Genomic DNA, 25575 nt, shown 5'->3' with positions numbered 1-25575 from the left:
TAAATATTTGTAGATTTCATGGCCTTTTTCATTTTGAAAATTAAATGAAAATTTCTACTCTGCCTTTTAATCAACAGGTCTTTTAATGTGTTAATAAAAACAAGCACTTTTAAATGTTTTGTGGAGCAGCCTAAAAGGACATCTATAAAGTGGAACAGAGCTTCAGACTTGGACAAGTGTGTAGGTAGTTAGATTGCATAGAACAAAACAGCACTCTACCTGATGTGTTACTCTTCCTGTGACTCTGCACCCCACAGATATCCAGTGTATTTGCTCCTCAACAAAAAGTTGTAAGGCAGTCAAGGAGAGAGCCTTGGTCACTATTTAACAAACAAGAAATACTGGATGTCACATGACATACTCAAGGTGCCACAACCAGGCAGTGGTTGAATTGCAACTTAGTGCTCAGTCTTCTCATTTTCTGGCCAATGCACCTTTCATAAACCCAGTTGCCTCCCTGATTATAATCCCTCTCATTTATTTAGTCTTACAGTGTGATGACAATCATGGTTTCTTTCAATTGTTATTCAACTTGAAGAGCCATGACAGAGTCTTCCCATACGAGGATCCTAATGCCCAGAGAAGCATGTGGCTAACTAAGAGGTTGTGCAACTCTGAAATTTTTTGAGATTGAGTTTATTGCCAGGGTCCTTACAGGACAGCACTGACACAAAGTCACAAGTTTTGTGTTCATCACTCTAAATCTGTTGACACACTAGTTGTTGAAACAGTTGTATTAAGGTCAGTTCTGGAAAAATGAGGAAAGACTTTCCACCCTGGCCCATAGCTGTCGCGTCACCTGCTCCGTGTACCACATCTCTTTATTATTTGAGAGACATGTTTGGTCTTCAGAAATATTTTTTCCATGGGAAATGTTATAATGACAAGGTTGCCCGCTTTAAAATCTCTGAGATGCAGTATATTTTGTCCTCTTGATCTACTTAAGATATTCATCAAAAGCAGGAAGCAGAGAGTGGTCTAGGGTCTCAGGATTGAAAGAATGGACACAAATCTCTTACAGACATTTTACTCCTTCACTTATGAAGCCTAGATTTTCAGCTCAGCGTGGCACAAACCATTGGTAGCTTTAGTTACTTAATGAAGGTCATGTTGGAGAATCCTAGAGCTATGCAGGGAATTCTGGTCATTCAGGAGGCTGAGTTCCAGAGGGTGCTTAGTGAGATGAGGTTTTCCAGTGGCTGAATCATTAAGGTTATGGCCATATTTTGACTAGGGGCTTGTGAGAGAAGAGGGGACCCTCTCTCTTGAATTGGTTAGTAAACAATGCAGGCTAGAGGGAGTTGTTGTTTAATGGGTACAGGGTTTCAGTTTGGCAAGATGAGAATTCTGGAGATTGGTTGCACAACAGTGTAAATGGACATAACAGTCCTGAGCTGTGCACTTAAAAATGGTTAAGATGGTAAATTTTATGTTATGTTTATTCTACCACAATTAAAGAAAAGTAGAAGAAGAATGCCCAGACATTAATATATAGAATTCAACCTAGATTTCTTTGACCTTCTTCTTTATCTTAGAAGGGTGCTTGGAAAGATCCCTCCTAGTTTAAGAAGGAAAACAATGAACTGAGCTCAGAAAAGCTGAGGCAGGGTTATTGTATGCATCTCACCTCCTTGCTGTATTTACCTTTTATTCTTTCTTCTTGCCTCTTCTTAATTCATTTGGCATTAGCCTAAGGAGCTTCTGCTTTGTTGCTTATGGTTGTCCAGCATCTTCACAAGTAGGATCAACCAGGAGTAGTTGCCAGTCTTTGCCAAATAGCAACCATTTCAAAACAAGTGAATTTTATTAGAGACCTTTGCGGCATTGCTAAATTATAACCATGCCAATGAGATAATGAGATATTAAAAAGCAGCTCATATAATTGTGCTTATTAATAAATCAGGAGAGGAGGAAAAGACATTAAAGTGCAGGTAATTTAAAGGAATTTGATATATCATGTTCTGACTTTTGACTAAGTGCTTTATAACAAAAATTGATGAATAACCCACTCTTCCCATTAACTAACAGATCTACTAACATAGTCATGACGTGAAGTACCGTGGCCCCGTTGGGGTAGCCCTGGATCAGAAGTCTGCTTTCCTGTTTGAGTGTGAAGGATGAACACAATTCACATGGAGAAAGACTAGCCACTTTTATTCTTTTCAAAAATAATAGTATTTACCTCATTCTTTTATTGCATTATAAGTAGCATTTTTACCTCGTGCTGTCTTTTGTGTTCCTCATAACAGCACTGTTAATGCTTATTGAGTTGGTATTGTCATGTCTTCATATCCTTTTATAGATGAGGAAAGAGAGACTTGGAGAGGTTAAATGACTTGCCTAAAAGTCTCACCTTCTAACACAGCCCACCAGAGACTGTGAACTTGGATCCTTCCTTCTTCTTTCTGGGGTTATTAACAAGAAGTAGTACCAGGAGTCTCTGTAGCTTGGTTGTTTAGCCATAGGTACTTCTGAGCTTCTGGACTCCACATAGATGAATTGATAGAGCTGAGGCAGAGTGGCCTGAAGCTATCGAGGGCAGGGAGATCTGGAGTCCTCTGTACAGATAGGATCTTAGATTTGCTTGGAAAAGAACCCTGGATGCTCCCACACATGTCAGTAAAGGTATCCAAAGAGTAAACCATAATTCTCACATTATTCTGTGCCTATAAACCCTGTGCTTAGTTCTTGCTTTGAAAGAACTCTTTTTAGCCTATGTCTAAAACCAGTTGAGATATCAGTAAAAGGGTCAGACGTATAGAGATTAAACCACGAGCCTTATTATTTTTATAGCCAGTCTTGGAGGATGTACCTTATGGATGGAGAAATGGGCTTTTGACACAGCCCTGAATGAGATTTAGGCCCTAACTTGCAAGTGTCCCTTGTGAAAATGGTGATGGTTGTGGGGTAGACCCTGTCCTACTTAGCTCACTGCATCACTGAAAGCATAGACTATTCTGAGGCCTCTTTCCTTATAGTAAAGGATCTGGACCACTCATGCCCAGTTTTCTTCCCAATTTACCAATCATATAACTCCTATCCTAGGGAAGGAATGAAAAGAGGGGAGAGAGTCCAGGAGTGTTCACCCACTAAATCTCCCTCAGGTAAATTTGAGGAATAGGAGGAAACGTTCTTCTCTCGTGGTTGTTACCATCAAGCTCATCTGAGAGTTTCTTAGGTAGCTACTGTAACATTTTTGACATACATCAACATTTGCAATGCTTACCTATCCTTAGTTGAAAAACTGATTACTATTGAGCTTTTATTACATAGAGGTGGATTTAAAATAAGTTTGTATTAGAGGTGCTTTTGGACAACTTTAAAAATGTTAATAGCTATTAAATTGAGAAGGCAATTATTTTAAATAATTGATTTATCAGTTAAAAGAAGCCAGTGAAAATGTAAGAAGTGATTTAGAGAAACTCAGCATTATCATATATTGGTTTTGTAGGCTTTTATCCATTTTAACACAAATCATAAAAATCTCCTCTCTACCTTTTTTTTTAATCAGCAGGTCCTGTGAATCAGGTATGGTAACAGTAGGTCCTCAGATTATGAGCAAAATGCAGAGAAACTTTGCTCTGTCAGAAAGTATGATTGTATATGTGGTTCTTATCACATGAAGCTGAATATTCCTGGAGAATTGTACTAGTGCCTCAATAGATATATTGCTTATACTTTTATTTCCATGACCTTGCCTTATTTTTACAGTTATCTTGTACAGTAGTAACAGCAGGCTTGACTATCCCCGTCTTACAGATAAGGAAACTGAAACTTAAAAAGGTGATGTGGTTGTTCATGGTTACAGAGCTGAGAAGTGGTGAAGAGAAGAATTTCCTCTTTGTTTGTCTTTAAAACATTACTTTGGTGTTGTAATATTTATATAAATATTTTCATCATAAAAATGACATGAACAGAGTTTAAATAATTTGGAAAGAGGAGAAAAAAGTCACCATGATCTCTCTACCCAACATAAGTCAATATGAATTGTGAGTTCTTACAGAGTAAAAACAAAATCTCCAATAAATAATTGAAAATAGTCTTGGGAGCTGAGATCTGGTTCCCTAGGACCACAGTTTCAGTGGAATCAGTACGTATTGTAATTCTTTGATTGCAGCTCTTGGGGCACAAGGTGTCCTGGGCCCCTGAATAAACTAGAAACTTTCCCTTGATATACTTAGTAAAGAATCCAGAATTTCTATTTTCTATCTGCTTCCTTGATCTGTAATAGTCCTCGTCTCTCCTCACCATGCACATATCCTCAGATTGTCTTAAATAATAAAATTCTGGCAATCTGACTATCTTATATATGACCTTTATGCCTTCTTTTCTCCTGCACATGTTGTGAAATGGGAACGCTTTTCAAAGATGAGGCAGTGGACTCAGGGAAGTTAAATGACTTTCTGAAGGTCCCATGACTAGAGAATGACAGTGCTGACTTTTGATTTCCAGTCCAGGAATTTTCATTACATCATGTCAGGCTTGAAGAGGATGCTATGTTGATAAGCCTCTTGCAAGATACTTGGCTGTTTTTAAATAGCCATGTTCATCACTCTAATCTGGTTAGACACTTGTAGTGAGTGGGGTTAAGCAGAGGAGTTTAAGCTTCATGTGATAGATGTGGGCAGCCATTTTACGTTCTTAACCTGGGGAAGCAGTATATGATTGAACATCTGTTTTAGGAGGAGTAGTGTGAGTGGTATCCAGGATGAATTAAAGCACAGAATTAGTATTGTTTGGAAGCTTGTTGTCCCCTGCATCCCCTAGGCCTAGAGTCAGGAACTCTGATGTTTGAGCCAGCCCCAGCAGTATATTTTAACAAGTCTTCTGTTTCAATCTAATGCAAGCCGAAGTCTGAGAACCACTGCATCAAAGCAGTAACACTCAGGAAAACATTATTGGAGCCTGTTTAGGAATTCAGACTTGAAGTGATAAGAGTCACACTTAATGTGATGACAGTGGAAATGGAGAAAATGTTAATAGCTATTAAATTGAGAAGGCAATTATTTTAAATAATTGATTTATCAGTTAAAAGAAGCCAGTGAAAATGTAAGAAGTGATTTAGAGAAACTCAGCATTATCATATATTGGTTTTGTAGGCTTTTATCCATTTTAACACAAATCATAAAAATCTCCTCTCTACCTTTTTTTTTAATCAGCAGGTCCTGTGAATCAGGTATGGTAACAGTAGGTCCTCAGATTATGAGCAAAATGCAGAGAAACTTTGCTCTGTCAGAAAGTATGATTGTATATGTGGTTCTTATCACATGAAGCTGAATATTCCTGGAGAATTGTACTAGTGCCTCAATAGATATATTGCTTATACTTTTATTTCCATGACCTTGCCTTATTTTTACAGTTATCTTGTACAGTAGTAACAGCAGGCTTGACTATCCCCGTCTTACAGATAAGGAAACTGAAACTTAAAAAGGTGATGTGGTTGTTCATGGTTACAGAGCTGAGAAGTGGTGAAGAGAAGAATTTCCTCTTTGTTTGTCTTTAAAACATTACTTTGGTGTTGTAATATTTATATAAATATTTTCATCATAAAAATGACATGAACAGAGTTTAAATAATTTGGAAAGAGGAGAAAAAAGTCACCATGATCTCTCTACCCAACATAAGTCAATATGAATTGTGAGTTCTTACAGAGTAAAAACAAAATCTCCAATAAATAATTGAAAATAGTCTTGGGAGCTGAGATCTGGTTCCCTAGGACCACAGTTTCAGTGGAATCAGTACGTATTGTAATTCTTTGATTGCAGCTCTTGGGGCACAAGGTGTCCTGGGCCCCTGAATAAACTAGAAACTTTCCCTTGATATACTTAGTAAAGAATCCAGAATTTCTATTTTCTATCTGCTTCCTTGATCTGTAATAGTCCTCGTCTCTCCTCACCATGCACATATCCTCAGATTGTCTTAAATAATAAAATTCTGGCAATCTGACTATCTTATATATGACCTTTATGCCTTCTTTTCTCCTGCACATGTTGTGAAATGGGAACGCTTTTCAAAGATGAGGCAGTGGACTCAGGGAAGTTAAATGACTTTCTGAAGGTCCCATGACTAGAGAATGACAGTGCTGACTTTTGATTTCCAGTCCAGGAATTTTCATTACATCATGTCAGGCTTGAAGAGGATGCTATGTTGATAAGCCTCTTGCAAGATACTTGGCTGTTTTTAAATAGCCATGTTCATCACTCTAATCTGGTTAGACACTTGTAGTGAGTGGGGTTAAGCAGAGGAGTTTAAGCTTCATGTGATAGATGTGGACAGCCATTTTACGTTCTTAACCTGGGGAAGCAGTATATGATTGAACATCTGTTTTAGGAGGAATAGTGTGAGTGGTATCCAGGATGAATTAAAGCACAGAATTAGTATTGTTTGGAAGCTTGTTGTCCCCTGCATCCCCTAGGCCTAGAGTCAGGAACTCTGATGTTTGAGCCAGCCCCAGCAGTATATTTTAACAAGTCTTCTGTTTCAATCTAATGCAAGCCGAAGTCTGAGAACCACTGCATCAAAGCAGTAACACTCAGGAAAACATTATTGGAGCCTGTTTAGGAATTCAGACTTGAAGTGATAAGAGTCACACTTAATGTGATGACAGTGGAAATGGAGAGAACAACTGAATCCAAGAGATGTTTGAGAAGTTGTGGTCCAGATTCAACTTGTTCTCTTGGTCATTCCTTGCAGAACACATGGTAGGACTAGTATTCTGGAGGTGGCAGCAGGGGGCGGGGCGGACTTAATTTCATGTGAGCATCTTACTAAACTGTTAGGAGGGTTGAGTTTACTATGCTTGGAGGTGATAAGCTCCCACTTTTATTTATCCATGTAAGCTGGGGCATTTAAGTGCATCCTCCTAGGTGACAGAGTGTGGCCAGCTGAGATACAGATTTAGTTGTTTGTCCAAAGGACCAGTATCTATTCACAGCCCATTTCTTCATAATAAAAGATGAGCTGTAATGTGAGAGAGCCGGTGTGTGAAGATTAAGAGAACAGGTGAAGGTAAAAGGTAATAGTTGAAGGGAAAAGGTAATAGTTGAAGGGAAGGGGTGATTAGAAAGGGAGTAGAGATTTCTGAGATAAAAATTTCCTTTGTTCTTAGAATAAAACCCATCTTCTCTGTCACTATGGTTCCTGGTTTCTGTCTGCTTTCTGTCCTTATTTTCTCCCACTGTCTGCCTTGCTCACTACATTCCCAGCTGAGAACCTTCCCGCTCCCCTCAACCTAAATATTGCCATGGCTGACTCCGTATTACAAGACTCAAAGGTCACCCTTTTGGAGAACTTTGCATGACCATCCTCATTAATGTTGGGTCTCACCCCACCCATCTTCCCAAACCAGTCTCTCCCAGATTATTCATTCCAGTCTGAGATGATCTTAATCAGCTACCGGTCTTCTTGTCTAAATCTGCACTCCCAGGAGAATGAAAGCTCCTTGAAAGCCCAGGATCTTATCGTCTTGTTTATTGTTGTATTTCCAGCCCCTGGAAGAGTCCTGACATGTAGTTAGAGCTTAATAAATATTAGTTGAATGAATTCTAGGTAGAGATTTGATTAGAGTAGGGGTTAGGGGTAGAAAATGGGTGTAAGACGTATCTGTGGACACCAGGCAGCAAATGTCGACTAGGTTAGACTGGGTAGTAGAGGTGAAACAGGATAAATTCAAGAGATGTTTAAGAAGTAACACTGACTGAATTTGGTGATGGACTGATGGGAGGTATCAAGCAACTTTCTAGTGAAAAATCTTCCTGAGATAGGTTTGTGAACTTCTAGCATTATTTGACCTCTTCATTCACTGGAAACTTAAGGGCAAAGCAGTTCTATATTGTCAGGGTTCTCCAGAGAAACAGGACCAATAGGATATATAGATGAGGAGATTTATCATGGACATTGGCTCATGTGATAATGGAGGCTGAGAAGTCCCACAGTCTGTTATCTACAATCTGCAGAGCTAGGAAAGCCAGTGGTGCATTTCAGTGTGAGTCTGAAGGCTCAAGCACCAGGAGCACCAGAGAGTGGAAGATGGATATCCCAGCTCAGGGAGAGCACACAAACTCTCCTTTCCTCTGCTTTTTCTTCTGTTCTGGCCTTGCATAGATTGGATGTATACCCACATTGGGGAGGTCCATCTGCTTTACTCATTTCACCAATTAAAAGGGTAATCTCTTTTAAAAACACTGTCATAGACACGCCTAGAAATAATGTGTTACCAGCTGTCTGGACATCCCTTAGCCCTGTCAAGTTGACACAAAATTAACCATTATAATTCTTAGCTCTTCAGCTACTCCTCCACCAAGAGCTTGTCTCATTTCTGCACTGCTCTAGAGTAGAGGTGCCTTTAAGCTCTAGGCATGAGGTTTCTACTCAGATCAAATCTACCTAACTGCCCACCCACCTATCCACCCATCTACCTGTTCAACAATATTGCATTTCTGTCTTAGGGAAGAAAGACAGACAAAGACAAACATGTCCACAAATACTGCATGGGATACTTTGGATGGTAATAAGTGGTATGGCGCAAACATATGAGTCAGGATGGGGTAGGGTCAGTGAAGCAGATCTGAGTTGGTGCTTCTCGAGCTGAGATCTGCATAACAGGAAGGAACCAGTCATGAGAAGTCTTGCGAGCAGAGGGTTGTTCCTTGTAGAACCTTCAGAACTCATTTCTGGTAGCTGAGTAACTGGTGAGATTTTGTTTTTATGCTTGAAAGATTGAATTTGGAGAGGCTGGAGGTATGGAAATTAAACTTTAAGTACTTTTAAATAAATTGCTTATTTACTTACTGAAATATTTTTCTATTCAAAATTGTTACACAAAATATTTTAGAGATGGCTCCAGTTTTAAAGAGCAAAATTTTTACCAATCATAAGTAATTAACATCATTTTCCAAAAAGGGTAAAATCATGACTCTCATAGAGATGTAGAAATGAGCACATGGTAAAGACTTTACTTAACTCATTGATCAATGAGGAACCAGGCAGCTGTTATAACAGATTCAAAGGAGAAATGAAAACAGCACAAATTTTTATGGTGTAAAGCAATGTTGAAATAGATATGCAAATTCAGGCATAAGCAGCTTTTCCCACACTAGTGGGTAGTCAGCTGAACCTCTACTGGCCAGGGCAGAATTGACATGTCCATAGACAACAATTACTTTGCACTTTTATCAGTTACTTACAATTCACAGAGTTGTGAGGTGGCTCCCATAGAATCAAAAGCAAATAACCTGGAGGGGTCTCCTCTAAACAGTTCAGTTTTCCACTGATACACACTTCTCCCCCTATATAATCCAACTGAAACAAAATAATATCTGCTCCCCTATGAATAAAGGTAGTTCCTACACTTGTGGTCTTTGAAGTGATGGGGAGTTGGGGGATCATTTATTGAGTGCCCACTATGAGCATTATTTGTCATTTATTCTGTCCTTACAATAGCCCCTGAAGTAGGTGGTGGTGTTCCCATTTTACAGATAAGAAAATCAGCTCCCTAGCTCATTTCTAGGAGGTTCAAGACACTGCTACTAAGTGGCAGAGTTAGAATTCTAGCCTGTCTTTCTGTCTCCAAAGTATGTGTATGTACACACACACACACACACACACACACACACACACACACACTCGTTCCCTTCCTGTGACAACTTGCTAATAGTAAAAGCTATAGAAATTCTGTATATTTTTTCTTAACCTTTAGGTCATCATCAGTCAAGATGGATCTCGAGAGTGGCCTGGAAGAATGTGCTGTAGCATTGAACTTATTTCTAAATAACAAATTTACAGATGCCTTAGAATTGCTTCAACCATGGTAATTAACTTTATTTCCTTTAGGTAAAATATATTTTTTTCAGATGTTTTTCAGGATTCTATCTTTGATGTCATGCTTATTAGTTAACTTATCTGTATTTCCACCTGAATATTTGGCTGAGACTCTTTACTGTTGGTTAGTTTTAATATTCAGTTAAGAAATTTGTCTTTTCAACTTTAATCAGTAGACAATTTCCGATTCTTTCTCATATTTTAATTTCTGTACTTGTTCAAATAGTGTCATTTATGTAGTTTTGTAGAGCTTCATTTTGCTTTCTTCAATGAAATTTTTTTATGGATTTCCTGGTAAGCTTAAATATAATTGAGAAAAGTTTCCTTTGAAATGGGAATGAGAAGAACTACTAGAATATTGAGCTAAGCTCAAATGCTAAAAAATTTAAGATAATACAAATATTATTGGAATTCCTTATATATGTGATAAACAAGTTAAACAACTTAATTTTAATTAAGAGTACCTGCATATTTTTAAGATGTGGCAGCAAAAACTATGCTCAGTCTTCTTACTGGGCCTCACTTTGACCACAGTCTTCAACCCTACAGTGCGACTATAACTTGACAGGAATACTTACTCTTAGGTTTTGCCTTCATACACACTTACTTGGATGAAGCTTAGATCTCATATAATAATTTTCTAGTAGGTTAGCTGGGCACAAAAGAGGGAATCTCATTCCTTTGAGTGATCAGTAGGGTTACATGACTCCAGTCATTGACTTCAAATCTTAGAAATTAATTTACCTACTAAGAAGCTGCTCTGGTAATTCTATTAAGATTTAGAAGACCTTGTTCAATTAGCATTTCAGAGCTTAGGAACAGTTGTTAAAATGGATGATGAAGCCACAGCCTAAGGAAATTGTCCATTTTTGCTGTTTCCAGCTCTTGTCTCACAGCCTCTACCTTGCCTGTCTCCTGGCTTTTTCTCAATGACTTCTCCATCTTCTGTCTGTACCTCCCTTTGTTGGCCTGTCATTTTCCTTCCTTTGTCTATCCTTTCTCAGCCTGTATGGCTGTCTCCCTCCTTTTTTATTCAAATAAGTCTCCTTTTTTTTTTTTTCTTTTCTGCCAGTGACACTCAGCTGGACATAGTATGGAATGAGAATAAACGATTTAGTATTATATTTAGTGGAGTCTTGTATTCTCTGATCTTTATGCATGTTTCACTCTTAAACATATGTTTTTCCTATTTGAATACTTTTTTACCTCTTGGAGGAACTTTCGATTTAAATATGAAGTTTAAAACCACAGTTACTGATTAACTTTGGGCTGCTCTTGTTCCTTGTGGTTCTTTTGAAAAGCCAGTCCCCTCACTGTTCAGGACAAACTGCAAATGACCAAAGGATGTTTAGACTCTTTATTTCCATGAGGGAAAAGAATAAATTGGCTTTCATTTGTTTCGCACAGCAGTGTTATGCACTATATTTGAATTAAGAACAAAACCGTGCATTGATATTTTAAATCTTGTAAATAACATAATTTAAGAAGTTTTGAGAAAAGTAATGGTGAGGTTTTCACAGTCTGAGAATCTGGGGTGTCTGCCACACATTAAGAATAACTGACCTTAAGAATCTAATTCTCACTCATAACTTGATAACTTGAATTATCAAGAATTTTAATCAGGAATCTCAGATAATGGGATTAGATTAGATTAGATATAGAGTCTAAAATGTTCTTTTGTCAGGGCCCCCTGTGGCCAACCTAGCTTATTGCAGAAATCCTGCTTTATCTTGGCCTCTGGCTGGAAGAAGAGAGGGAATTATTTTAAAGGAGACTTTGTCTTTCGAAAAACACATCAGAAATTGTCACAAGATATATTTCCAGTGGCTTTTACTTTAGCACTTATTCAGAGCTAAAGACAGTACACTTCCCCTTGTTGGACTGGGAAAAATTGGTTTGCTTTGAAACATTTCCTAAGAAATGAATCCACAGGCTGCCCCCTTGTGTTCAAACAGGGAAAAGCATCTTCTCTCACTGCTTCAACCTGGAACATTCTGTGCTGCCTGTGTGGGCTTAAATTGGAAAGTCCTTGGTACTTGAGTGTTTTAGGGCCTGTCTCTCAAAGTCCATTTTATTTCAGTGATTATGGTAAAGAAGTATCACTTTGAAAGTCAAGACATGCATTTATTAGGATTTCTCATGATTGCATCCAGACAAGACTTGAATGCTTCTCAGTTGTATTGAAATGTACTAATTCCCTATGTTGCCCCCAGGGCTAAGAACAGTATGTACCATGCCTTGGGCTACAGTACCATTGTGGTGTTGCAGGCCATCATGACCTTCGAGCAACAGGACATCCAAAATGGTATTTCTGCCATGAAGGACGCCTTACAAACCTGCCAAAAGTATGAACTGCATAATTAAATACTTGAGAAATGACTACAAACCTTTATGTCCGTGTGACAAAATGAATACAGTTTGCCTGACTGAGAGCACAGTTTGAAGCTGGTCACAGCTGGAGGAAAGGACTTGAACTTCAAAGCTTTTTGGGGGCCTCATTTAATTTTATGTAATAGAAACAAAAAAATTTCTATTAGAAATTATAGTGTGATTCTCATTTGACCAAATACTCGGCTTCTTTATACCTTCTGCTTTCTTTTTTTGGTACTTTTAGGTACAGAGAAAGGCTGAGGGAGATTTCAGTGGGTTACAGTGAGCACCTCTCCCTGTGGTAGATGAGTTGAGGTACTACACATCAAGCCAGGCCAAGCAAGGCACATTCTTCTTCTATGTGGGAGATGCTGCAAATTCAGAAGGGAATGCTATATTTGCTTAAAAAGGATGTACTTGGTAAAAATGAGATTGATTTTCAGTTTTATTTTAATCTTTGCTCTGGATAGATAGGAAGACCCTAGCAAAAGCTTTTAGTTAGCATTGGTGCATTTTAATATTGGTGAAATTATATCCTCATGTAACTGTGTTACAAGCTCCACAAATGAAGAGAGAGCTTCCAAATACTGTATTCAAGTCCATTCTTTACCTGTGGTGGCTCTTACCACAGAAGTACTGATTTCAACAATAGAAGTCAGGGAAGATGCTTGGCAGGGTTAGTGTTCACTGTTTGTGTGGATTTGTCCACTCACATGTTCAGTTAGCAGTGTTGAGAAGGGTGGTCTCTGCTGTACAGACTTTAGGGTTTAGAGTTTTACCTTGATGCCTCTGGTGTGATAGTGGCTGAAATGAATGTCAAATGAAAATTTATTTAGCCTAATTTATCATTATTTTTTCCTTTCTATTTCCCATCTGCCCTTCTACTTATTCTATGCAGATATAGGAAAAAATGCACGGTTGTAGAATCTTTCTCAAGTTTTCTTTCTAGAGGATCATTGGAACAGATGACTGAAGGTAAGAAATATTTAAAAGGTTAATTTTTTCCCTTTCTTTAGTAAATTAAAATGTGATACTGCTCATAAAATTCAGTACTTAAATGTATCACATAAAATAAATGAATATCTTTTTCCCTTCCTCATCATACCATCCAGAAGTAACCATTGTTAATAGTTGGTTATGAAGCCTTGCAGACTTTTCTGTGTTTATATATGCTGTCCTCAAACTCTTGTACATAGTTTTCATGCATTTTTGTAAGCGTTTCAGAGGATAGATTCCTAAAAGTGGAATTATGGGGACTTAAGATTTAAAAATGGATAATATTTATAGGTACTACCTATTTTTTCATCAAAGAGTTAGCTCAGTTTATATTCTTACCATTCATGTATGAGAGCTTCTATTTTTTCACAAGCTATTAAAATTTCTTCAAGGTGAAGTAATTTTGATACCTTGAAAAACAATGATAATGTTTCACAATATAGAAGGTGTTTGGTGTATGGACATTTAGGAGTAGTCAAGAATTCAGGAATGGCTCTAGTGTCTTGAGCAGATGGATGGGAGGAAAGGACTCCTTTGCTGTCAGCTGTCTCATGTCCCTACTAAGATTAGGGCAGATGTTCCATGATCAGCTCTGGTTTAGAAGTGATGCACTCTAGTCAGAATTGTTTACAAGAAAAGAGCATCCATATATCCTGTGGAGAAAATGATGTCCTTCAGATGTGGCTATTGTAGAATAAAGCTTCTCCCATCTAAAGAGAATTCGTGTCTGTGCTGTCATTGTCAAACTTACTCTCTGGAAGAAGTAACATGAAACAGTGGCTGTAGCTGTGGCTGATTAAAGCAAGGGCAGTTCTGGATCCCACTGTCAGTCATTCCTAGTCTTCAGGGGTATGTCAGACACATTTTTGAATGTGCTTTATTATTGAGTTTTTTTTTTTTTTTTAGAAGAGCATTATTATCAACTTGTGGACATTGGAGAACTCAGGAACATTTGCATGATGTGAGGCTAGGGTACTGATTATTGGTGTGGGGGGTGGACTATGAGACTTGTTCTAAAAGGGTATAATGCTGGCCTTAAAACCATTATGGAACAGAATGGCACTTCATTTGTCACTCTAGACAGCCAAAGCCCAGCTTCTCTTTCTCTAGAAACTGACCTGTAAGAATCCATAAGAATTTATTTATCCCCTTGATTTTGGGTAGAATATGTCTTTCTATTTTTCATTTTGAGCCATTTATGTAAATTGGGCCTAGAAGTTCTAAAGTCCACTAAAGTAGGTAAATGGGAAATTAAATGGGCCCCAAAGAAATTGGACTCTTTCATTTTAGTCTCCTTTCTGTTTTCCTCTATATGGTTCCTCTCCCGTGGCATATTGCCTCCTGCCTCCCTTTCTTTTTTCAGTATGAAGGTTGACATTTGAGATTTTTTTACCTTAGTTTTGGGAAGAATAACATGGTATTTTTTGTGTAAATATAAATAATAATAATTTAAAAAGTAACAATAATGCCCTAATTTTAAAAAGCACTCTCTCATGTCAGACACCGTCCCTGGTGCCCTCCTTAACGTTATTCAGTCTAATCTGTGTAACCTCTTTTTTATAGACTAGGTGCTAATGTTCAGAGATATTAAACACATGACCCAAGATTATCCGCCCAGCAGAGCAGCATTCAAACTTGATCTCCTTTCCCTAAGCCATAGCTCTTTCCATTATACCCTAAACTTTCTCCTGTAGACATGTAGAGAAGGGCAAGAATGTGCCATATATGAACAAGGGAAAGGTTGATTTGTTTCTGTTAGACATCTTGAAAATAGATGGTTCTGTGTTCTTTTTGTTATGTCTTTAGACATAACACTTTAGAAAATCTAGAATAGGCAGAGAATTTTTACTAAATATTAAAAAAAAACAACAGTGAGATACCACTACTCATTATTAGAATGTCCAAAATCCAGAACACCAGGTGCTGGCAAGCATGTGGAGCAGCAGGAACTCTCATTCATGGCTGGTGGGAATGCGAAATGGTGCAGCCACTTTGGAAGGCAGTTTGGCAGCTTCTTACAAAACTAAACATAGCATTGCCATACATTCCAGCAATTGCTCTCCTTAATATTTACTCAAAGGAGCTGAAACTTATGTCCATACAAAAACCTGCAAACGAATGTTTATAGCAGCTTTATTTATAATTGTCAAAACTTGTAAGCAACCCAGATGTCATTCAATAGGTGAATAGGTAAATAAACTGTGGTACATCCAGACCTATCAAGCCGTGAAAAGACATGGAGGGATCTTAAATGCATATTACTAAATGTAAGACATCAATCTGAAAAGGCTACTTGCTGTATGATTACTGTGGAGACAGTAAAATTTTAGGCAGTGGTTGCCATGGTGTCGGGTGGAGGGGTGAATAGGTGGAACAAGAAGGATTTTTAGAGCAGTGAAAATAATACGTGTGATACCATAACGATGGATACGTGTCATTATACATTTGTTCAAACACAGAGAATGTGCAACACTAAGGGTGAAACCTAATGAAAACTATGGACTTCGGGTGATTATGATATGTCAATGGAGATTCATAATTGTAACAAATGTGTCACTAGGTAGGGGGATGTTGATAGTGGAAGAAACTGTGCATGAGTGAGGGCAGGGAATATATGGGAAATCTCTGTACCATCCTCTCATTTTGCTGTGAACCTAAAACTGCTCTAAAAATAAAGTCTAAAAAATAATAAAAATAAATTAGCTCATGACTATAGCCTATTCTGAAGTATAGGTTTATTTAGACTTTCATAAAGGTATGCTTAGCTAACATTTCAGTTCATAGTGAAGATATTTCCTTAAGTGAACTAAGGAATTTATAATTAAGAGATGTTCTGGTCGGTACATACTCATAAATGCCAAATGGCTAATTTTGAGAACCAAGAAACTATCCAATATAAATCAAACAGAGTGAAGAAATAAGACTTTTGTAAATTAAGTTGCATTTCATTCCTAATGAGTTTGGCTGCCACTGCCACCCAAACAGGCTTTGTGTTCAAGGGAGCATGTCAAAACATTGTAGCTTTAGTATGTGATTTGTTTTTCCTCTTGGTAATTTTCATTTATATCCTTGAGTGGCTCGTTGTCTGTAGGAGTGAGTATTTAATTAAACTTTTCATGGGTTTAACATAGAACGCACCCGTTCTTCTCTTGTTGCTGGCATATTGCCCTGAATAGTTTTCGAATTGCCTTTAAAAACAGATATTTATATGTAGTGCTTAGGATGCAATAGGGATTTAATAATGAAGAATATTTACATATGGTTTATCTGTGTCTTCTGGTTACATCCTTTACCTACTCTTAGGTCCATCTTTAACATATCCCTGATCGGATCATCCTTCTGCTCAGATCTCTGCAAGGACTCACCATTGCCCACTGAATCAAGGCTAGACTCTGACATTCAAGGTCATCCATAATTTAGCTGGTGACTTAACATTTTCAGGCTCATCAGCCGCTGCTCCCTTTACACCTTGTGTTTCAGCCAAAGGCCCACCCCTTAGGTGCTCTGTATTTCCCTTGCTCTGTGCCTTTGCCTCTACTAGTTTCTCTCCAAGCAGCAGCTTCACCCCTGGGCACCTGCCCCAGCAATCTGTGTTACTGAGCATGCTTTCAAAGTGAATAATTCCTCACAATTCCCACTTTGCTACAAATGCACGTAGGAAGAGGATATTCAGGTGATTGTGTAAAAATAGAAGTTACCAGTTTTTATCCCACTTAACACACTGAGAGAAATTCAAAGGCATACTTTGAGGTGAGGTGGTTTGAAGAACTGAGACCCCGCTGATAGTGGCCCCATCTATATGTGTGCTCTTGAGGGATCTTAGCTGCATAGTTGCTTCTTTGTAAATTCAGTCTGTGGAACGTGAACATACAGGAAGTTGAACCAATTTGTGAGAACCATTGTGTGTGTGTGTGTGTGTGTGTGTGTGTGTGTGTGTGTGTGTGTGTGGTGGGGGGTCTGGTGTATAAATTAAAGAAATAAAGCACTAGTTCTTACCCAGCTTGATTCAACAAAATTCCCATGAATACAGAAATATCCTATTTTTCAGTTACTTCACATAAAAATGTTCTGTTTTCTGAGCTTTTACCAAAAAGCACAACATGGGCCAAGGGCAGCAATTTTAGTGCAAGTAGCTAACATATATCGAGTGCCTCTCTGAATAGTGAACTCCGCATGTAGTACTCATTAGGTTCTTTAGCTGCGAAGCAGAGATATTACTATCCAGTCTTTATAAATGAGGAAACCAGCAGAGAGAGGTAGGTTAGCTTTCTTGAGGTCCCACAGCTAAGTACTTGGCAGAGCCTTTCCTCCAACCCAGGCTGTTAAATCTCCGAAGCTCCTCTACTTAACATAAAATGCCAATTTGTATCTCATGGATAAAACAGGAATGTGCTGATTTTTTAAAATGCAAAAATGCAAAGGTTCCCCCTTCTCCCCAATCTCTGCAAGTATAATGGATTGTTTAGGAATGTAGGACCCAGTTTTTGAGGTGCTCCCATGTCCTTGGGATATACATAGCTTTACAGAGCCCCTTTTTTTAGTGCTTTGTTCCTGTGCTAGATATCTCAACGATCCAAATAGCCTGAACTGTGCTGTGCTGACTCTTTTTACATCGCCTTCTGTGTGTGAGGAGCTATGACTTGGGAGAATTGCTGTTTTCTCTTCAGGGTAATAATGTCTAATCATTGCCACGATTACCTTAACTTCATATTTTAGAAGCTAGAATTCATAAATTTAAGTTTTTTTCAGTTTTTATAATTGCGTTACTGTTAAGTTAAAAAATAAATGTTTTTTTTTTTTTTTTTTAAGTGCTTTTAAATTTTGGTTTCCTCTTGCGAGCTTTGGGACTCTGACACCAACTACTCCGACTCCTTTCAGTTATATTTGAATGGGAGCCAAAGATGACTCCCTTGAACCATTTCACACATTCTGGGAAAATCTTGCTAAGGGTCAGAACCGAGGTCATCATTCTACTTTTAAGGAAGCACCAGAGCACTAGGTGTTTGCGTCTCTCTTGGGCTCATTTATCTACCATTCTTTTCTGAACATCTCAGAGCAATTACTGTGGACATGGGATTTTCCTTAATATGATTTTATTTGTTTTTAATAGAGGAAATGCATGCCGAAATCTGTTATGCCGAGTGTCTCCTGCAGAAAGCAGCACTCACGTTTGTGCAGGTAATGACCCTTTAGCTTAGAGTCAGTATTGCTGGAGTAGCAGGCCAGTACCCTATAGCAAAAATGTGGCTCATTCTATGTCAGCACTTCAGTTCCTTTGACTTAGAGTTGTAATAAAAGATATTTGTTATTCTGATAAACTTTGGCTGAAAAAAGGACTCCAGGGAGCTTTATTCCTATTCAAATGCACTTAGAGTCTGTTTTTGAACTTCAGTCTCCTGGGAACCACTGCCTTTTAAAGAAAGTGTCTTGCAACAAGTACACCTAATTTCAGGATGCTTCTCTGTGTGAAAACTGAGCTTATCCCTTTCTGTGCTTGCTAATGGTAGAGGGCTGCATCCAGCAGGGGCCCCTGACAAAGAGGCTTTCTTAATCCTTGGCCATTCCCTCCTCAGTTATGCATGCTTAGAAAGCTAAACTTTTCATGTATATTTCAGATTTTATTTTTTCCCCTCTTCTTATTCTTATTCTCCTTTCTTGCTTATAGTTCTTTCTTTGGAAGAGCAGTTTTAACTAGTCACTAAAAAAACCCAATTATTTTCTTATGGGGCATTTTATATTTTTACTTCTAGAAACTGTTACAACCAGGACTTTGCCTGTCAAAAAAACATGGATTTTAAGATCATGGCTGCACAAATGGCTGTGATGGATACAGTGGGGTAGTGGTGGGGTGGAAATTGTAAGGGGGCAGAAATTCAACTGTAAAATGGAAAATCTTCCTCAATTTCAATGTTTTACATTGTATTGAGAGTTGCTTTTCTCTTTTTATGGAGATTGACATCTTAGGTTGGATTCTGGTTTAATAAAACTGAATCAGTCTGGTCTATGACCCCCCCTTCCTAAAACCCAGCATATTATGAAGGCCGGTTGAAAACAACAGTCTTACTGCCTTAGTAAACATAATGCTAGTCACTGAGGCCTTTATTTTTTTTCTGATGTGTTTCCCAGATGGGGATTTTACAATCAAATTTGAGATTTGAAGTCTTATTTTATACTTGGGGACTTGTAATTAAACATCTGGGGAAGATCCATGGCTTCCCTCTTCCTCATGCTGCCATACCCAGTCAGTTTCATGGTCATGCTTCTGTTACCATTTGAAGATTTAGCAGCTCCATCTCTTCCTCTTTATTCTGATGATAATCGTTCTAGTGGAGGTGCTCCTCAGCTCTTCCCTAGACTGCACAGTAACCTACTGACCCTCTGTCTCTAATTTCTCTTAACTCCAGCTCATGCTCCCTTGTGGAACTGAGCATCCTCTCAAAGACAAGATTCACACCTTGTCATTTCTTTGCTTCAGCCTTTGTATCAGAATAGCAGAAATAAGGGAAGCTTTTTCAAACTAAACTGGTATCTCTCCCCAAATTCCCTACTCCCCCTCTTACCGATGTCCTCAGATGCTACTGGCAGGTATGTCGCATACTTGCATGGCATGAGTAGAGATGGCTTTCTTACTCCTTGGTTATTCCTTTGCTGTAGATTTCTGCAGCAGTGCTGAGTTACATAACACAGATGGCGAAGCACACCGTGATCTGTAATGCTTCCTTGCCTTCTCACCTGTTTCCTTTGCTTGCAAAGTTCACATCTGCTTTGCCTTCCTTCACCAGGCCACTTCCCAGTCATTTTTTGTACTTTAAGCACTGATTCTTACAGGAGGTTTTCGTGGATTTCTGCATGCCCCGACCCTACCCACTTTTGTGCCCTCATGACATCCTGTGCATGTCTCCATCCGTATGCATTCCTCTTCACTTAGCACGTAGTATTGCTTTCATCTAATTTTGCATTTGGGTGAATAGGCATTCATTAAATGTTTGGTGAATCAAGAAATTAAATATTCTTATTCGAGGCAGATTTTAATCTCATTTAAGAAATTCTTTCCTGGCCGTAATTGCAACTTAAAATCATAAGATTCCTTCAAATATGAAGATAAATATTTAAATTGCATCATGAATTTTGTATTTATTGATTCTTATAATAATTTAAATGTTAAATATTTAAGTAATTAATGAAATTTGCAAACTAAAATCAGTTTTGCTTCAGAAGAATGTTCAAGTGCATAGGAAATAAATATCGGAATATCTTTTTGATATTAATAGACTAGGAAAACACTCTGGGATGTATGAAACAAGGGACCGTCTCCATTTGTACCATCTATTGTAGTAACTTCTTTCAAGCAATTTTTTGATATACTTTATTAAGAGACTCTTAGAATCCTAGAATGCTGACCCCCAAATTGGCATTCTTTTAGGCCAACTGCTTCATAGGCAAAGAGAAGTGATTTTTTCCCCCCAAACAAAATTTTATATTAATGATACAAATTTAAAATCTAGAATAGTTATTTTCAGTTTGGCAATGTATAGGAATGAAATTCACAATGTTAAATAGACTCTGCCTGCTTATGTACTCTGTGAAAAAAGAACCATAATCCCATTTACTAGAGTATGGTGCATCGGGAAGGCAAAGTTAGGCCTTAGAGTATATCTTTTAGTCAACCATTTTGAATTCCGTTGAACCCAGAAGAAAATTGGTCAGTAGAAGATGATGTTTATTAAAGTAGGTTTGGACAAGCCTCCTAACTGGTGAGGATTACTTATTTAATTCCTTAAAGGAATTCAAGGATTTTAAAAATGTTTCCTTGTTGTTGTCCTCTAACTTGAAAGAAAAATAACAAAAAAATATTTCAAATGTAAAGCAAGAGGAATGTTTTAAATAAAAAATTATGTTCTCAAAAGATAGTATTTTGTTCTAATTACACAATATATAGCTGTGGGGAAAGTTTAAGAATCTTTTGCTAAATGATCTAATTTTTTAATTGAATTGTTTTCAGGACGAAAATATGATCAACTTCATCAAAGGTGGAATGAAAATTAGAACAAGTTACCAAATATATAAGTAAGTTAAAAAATTAAGGGTTTTAAAAGATCTTATAACTGGAAATTTGTACCTTTTGAAAACCTTCATGTGGTTTTTTAAATGATTCATGTACTATGTACCACTTTGGACTTCAAAATTCTCATTAAGTATGACTAGGTTTTTTTTTTATTTGGTGTTGGTAAAATGCGCTTGATTTTGGCTTACTGAGTATACATTCAATGCTATTCGATGATAAATTCTGCTGCAACAGAATTTAAGTTTAAATGCAGTTTTAAGGGAAAAATAGCTGAGAAAAAAGGTATTGATATAATTTCTAATTAGTTAATCCAGTATTTCTCTTCTATAAACAACTTATAAATTTAAATGACAGGTATGTTTTTGGTTCAGACTCTAGAGCAGCATTGCCCAATAGAATTTTCTTTCTGCAGTGATTCAGATGTTCAAGTAAGGTGGACTGTTGTTCACATTTTCTGTATCCTTTCTGATTTTTATATTATATATCATTTATTCACAATGTTAAAAATCTCCAACTTTGATTCTGGAGTCCTCCATTTCTCCCTTTCGTTCCATCAGTGTTTGCTTTGTATATTTAGAACCTCTGTTGTTAGGCTCATTTATATTTTAATTGTTTTATCTTTCTAATAAATTAACCTGTTTATCATTATGAAATGTCTCTACTTAACTCTTTATAATATTTCTTGTCTTGAAATCTGTTTTGTCTGATTTTAATATAGCTATTCATGCTTTATATAATAGTGTTTGCATGCCTTATATTCTTTTACTTTAAACCTATCTTTGTTTTTATATTTAAATTATATTTCTTGTAGATGTACAACTGAGTCTTGCTTTGTCATTCAGTATGACAATATGTTTGCACTTGTGACTAACATTTTGTTTTTTCCGTTTGACTCATTTGTTTCCTCTTTGTCTGCAGCCTTTTGCTTTAATTAAAAAAAAAATATATGTATGTTTATATATACATATATATTCCAATGTAATTGCTCTACTGTTTTCTTAGCTATAGCCATCTTTAGTTTTTTAAATGGTTGCTCTACGTGATTACAATACACTTCTTAACTTATCATTGTCAACTTAGAGTTAATATTGTACCATTGCACATGAAATATAAGAACTTTGCAAAAGTATAGTTTCATTTACCATCTGTTGCCTTTTATACTATTCTTATGATAGTACTTATGTATATTATAAATCCCACAATACAGTGTTAAACTTTTGCTTGAAACAGTCTTAATATATAGTATTCTCTATTTACCCACTTATCTACTATTTTTGGTGTTTTTCATTTATTCCTGTAGACTTTCAGACTGAAGAATCTCTTTTAGCATTTCTTGTGGTACATGTCTGTGGGCAACAAATCTCTTCGTTTCATTTATCTGAAAATGTCTTTATTTTTGCTTTCGGTTTTGAGGGCTATTTTTGCTTAATATAGTATTCTGAGTTACAAGGTTTTTTTTCTTTTTTCATTGCTTTAAAACCGTCAACCCATTGTATTATGGCTTGTTTCTGATCAGAAGTCAGCTGTTATTTGTCTTATTGTTCCCTTCTCTGTAATGTGTCATTTCTTCTGGCTGCTTTGATACAAGACTTTTTTGTATCTTTGGTTCTCAGCAATTAGACTGTGATGTGCTTAGGTATGGCTTTGAGAAATTCATGGCCATTATTTTTTCAAATATTATTTTCTGCTCCTTTCTGACTCACTGTTATCCTTCAGAGACAGTAATTACATGTTTTCAGCCTGATTTTGTTCAGTAGGTTACCTAGGTGCTGTTCATTAAAAAAAAGTATTTTTTTCCAGAATTGGTTATTATTTTAACATCTGGGCCATCATGGGGTCAGTTTCTATTGCCTACCTTTTTTCTTGATTATATGTCATATTTTTCTGTTCTTATGTCAATAATTTTTTAATCGTACATTAGATATTGATACATTGTAGAGACTCTAGGTTTTGTCACCTTTCTCAGAATAGTGCTGGTTATTGTTCTAGGAAGCATTTAACTCGACTAGACTTGGACTCCAAACCCTTACTCTCTAGTAGTGGGCAGCATCTGAAATCTCGGTTGTATTATTTCTCTGTCTTGCATCTGCTTTTCCTTGGGGTCTCCTCAGTGTTCATGTAGTTCATGGGTCAGCCAACAAGTTGAGTGGAGTTTTAACACTGATTTTGGTGTTTCTTTCTTACATGATTCTCCTCTATTTCCCCAATACTTACAGCCACTTTGACAGTCTTGAACTCTATTCTGACTTTTTAAGCCAATAAGACTGTGGCTTTTTGTATAAGTTCTAGACACTAGGGAGAACTTTCAGGTGACTAGTCATATATATACACAAAGTCCACTCAAGAGTTTTTCCCATCTTTCAAAATTCAGTTCTTCTCCAGGTTCAGGCTACCTATTTTTTCACTTTCTAGTGCCTGTAAATGTATTTTAAATATATTTTTTTCATTTTTGCAGAGTTTATAATTGTTATCTATGGGAGAGTTAACCTAATATAAGCCACCCTGCCATTATTAGAAGCAGATGTCCATTAGTGGTAACAGAGCCAAGATTTAGTATTTTAAGAGATACTTTTACCCCAAATGATTTAATAAAATTATAAATCATGGAGTGGAGATGACATAATTATTTTTAATTTTCCTTTCAAAATATGTTTTAGAAGATATAAAAAAATTAGAGTTGATTGCCTTTCCAGTCATCAGAACTTAAAGATTTAGTCTTGTAATGGCAATAGACATATATATCAGTGGAATGGAACATAGGGTTTTGAAACAGACAGTGTGAGTATATGTGCATCACACTTGCGTGTATACACACACACTCACAGACGGACATTTACCTAGGAATTCAAGATATACTAAATTCCTATATATACATAGGTCTCTTTCAAAATAGTGGGAAAAGATGGGTACTTTAATAAATGGTTTTGGGAAAATCGACTCTTCATTTTGAAAACAAAAGATTATACGAAAATAAGTTCTATATAGATTTAATCTTAAAATATTTTTAACAGTGTGCCAACAAGACATAAGAAAGTATTTTTTATAGTCCTAAAGTACAAAGGCATTTAAACTTTTATTTTTTAATTTTTCACTGTGAAATAATTTCAGAATTTTTACAAAGAATTTTCACATATTCTTCACTCAGATTCCAAATGTTAACATTTTATAGAACCACAATTATTAAAATCAAGAAACTAACATTGATACAATATTATTAACTATTCTATTGACTTCGCTCAGATTTCTCTAATTGTCTCACCAATGTCCTTTTCCTGGTCCAGGATTTAATCCAGGATCCTAGTAGTTGCACATAATTGTTATGTCTCATTAGTCTCTTTTAATCTGGAAGGCTCCCTCAGTCTTTCTTTGTCTTTCATGACCTTGGTATTTTTGAAGCATACTGGGCAGTTATTTTGTAGAACCTTTCTCAATGTGGACTTATCTAATGTTTCTTCATGATTAAATTTAGATTTTTCCTTCTATGGCGAGATTACCATAGAAGTGATATTGTGTCCTTCTGAATGCATCATGTCAGTAGATTCATGATGCCAAATTCAGAAGACTTCTTAGGCATGGCATAAAATTAGAACTCTTTTATTACTAAACAAACATTTGCATTTACATCATGGCAAAATAAATACATCATAATAAAAAATACAAATGGAAAAATGATGTAAATGACTGAGGGCAAATGGCAGTGTGAGATGCTCACAGCTTGGTGGGAGTTTTTCTGGAGGATATTCCAGCAGTTTATATAAAAATTAAGAATGTGCATTACCTGTGATCTCAGAAATCCTTTTTCTAAAAATTTATCCTAAGGATAGTTAGGATATAACTATAGTTACAGTACTTGATATAGGAAAAGTACTTGATGACTGTACAGGAACACTCTGAGCAGTTTATAATATGAAAAATTTGTAAACATATATTTAACAATAGGAATTTGGTTAGATAAATTATTCCATAGAATGGAATAATATGCACTTGTTGAAGAATAAGGTAACTTTCATGCATCTTAATGGAAATTTGTCAGTATAACCTGTAGAACAGTGTATGACCTCATTTATGTTTTTTATAGATTGCATTCTTAGTAAAGCATAAAAACACCTGGAGATTATGTACCAGGCTGTTAACAGTGACTTTCTCTCTGAGGGGTGGTTTTGTAGGGACACTAACACTTTCTCCATATTATTTGTAAATTTTCCAACAATTATCAGCACATGAAACATGTACATTTTGATTCAAAAGAAGAAAAGAACTCTGAACATCATATTCACCTTCTGCCATCCTGTTGATATTTTGACATTTGAGTTTTTTATGTATGT

The 25575-nt window shown here is 36.8% G+C and overlaps 1 protein-coding gene across 1 annotated transcript in view; it reads left to right on the top strand.

The window, feature by feature from the left end:
- The window catches only part of TTC39B (tetratricopeptide repeat domain 39B), a 137132-nt gene that overhangs the window by 71307 nt on the left and 40250 nt on the right, over positions 1-25575 (top strand). The window contains 6 exon segments of the mRNA XM_011365359.2: positions 9698-9808; positions 12033-12164; positions 13088-13164; positions 18296-18363; positions 21188-21252; positions 22062-22113. Of these exon segments, the coding sequence (XP_011363661.1) occupies positions 9698-9808; positions 12033-12164; positions 13088-13164; positions 18296-18363; positions 21188-21252; positions 22062-22113 (505 nt within the window).

The sequence above is a fragment of the Pteropus vampyrus genome, unplaced genomic scaffold, assembly GCF_000151845.1.
Source record: "Pteropus vampyrus isolate Shadow unplaced genomic scaffold, Pvam_2.0 Scaffold109, whole genome shotgun sequence".
Classification (NCBI taxonomy): Eukaryota; Metazoa; Chordata; class Mammalia; order Chiroptera; family Pteropodidae; genus Pteropus; species Pteropus vampyrus.
Note: the sequence above shows the minus strand (reverse complement) of the source record. Positions and strands in the feature narration are given on the sequence as shown.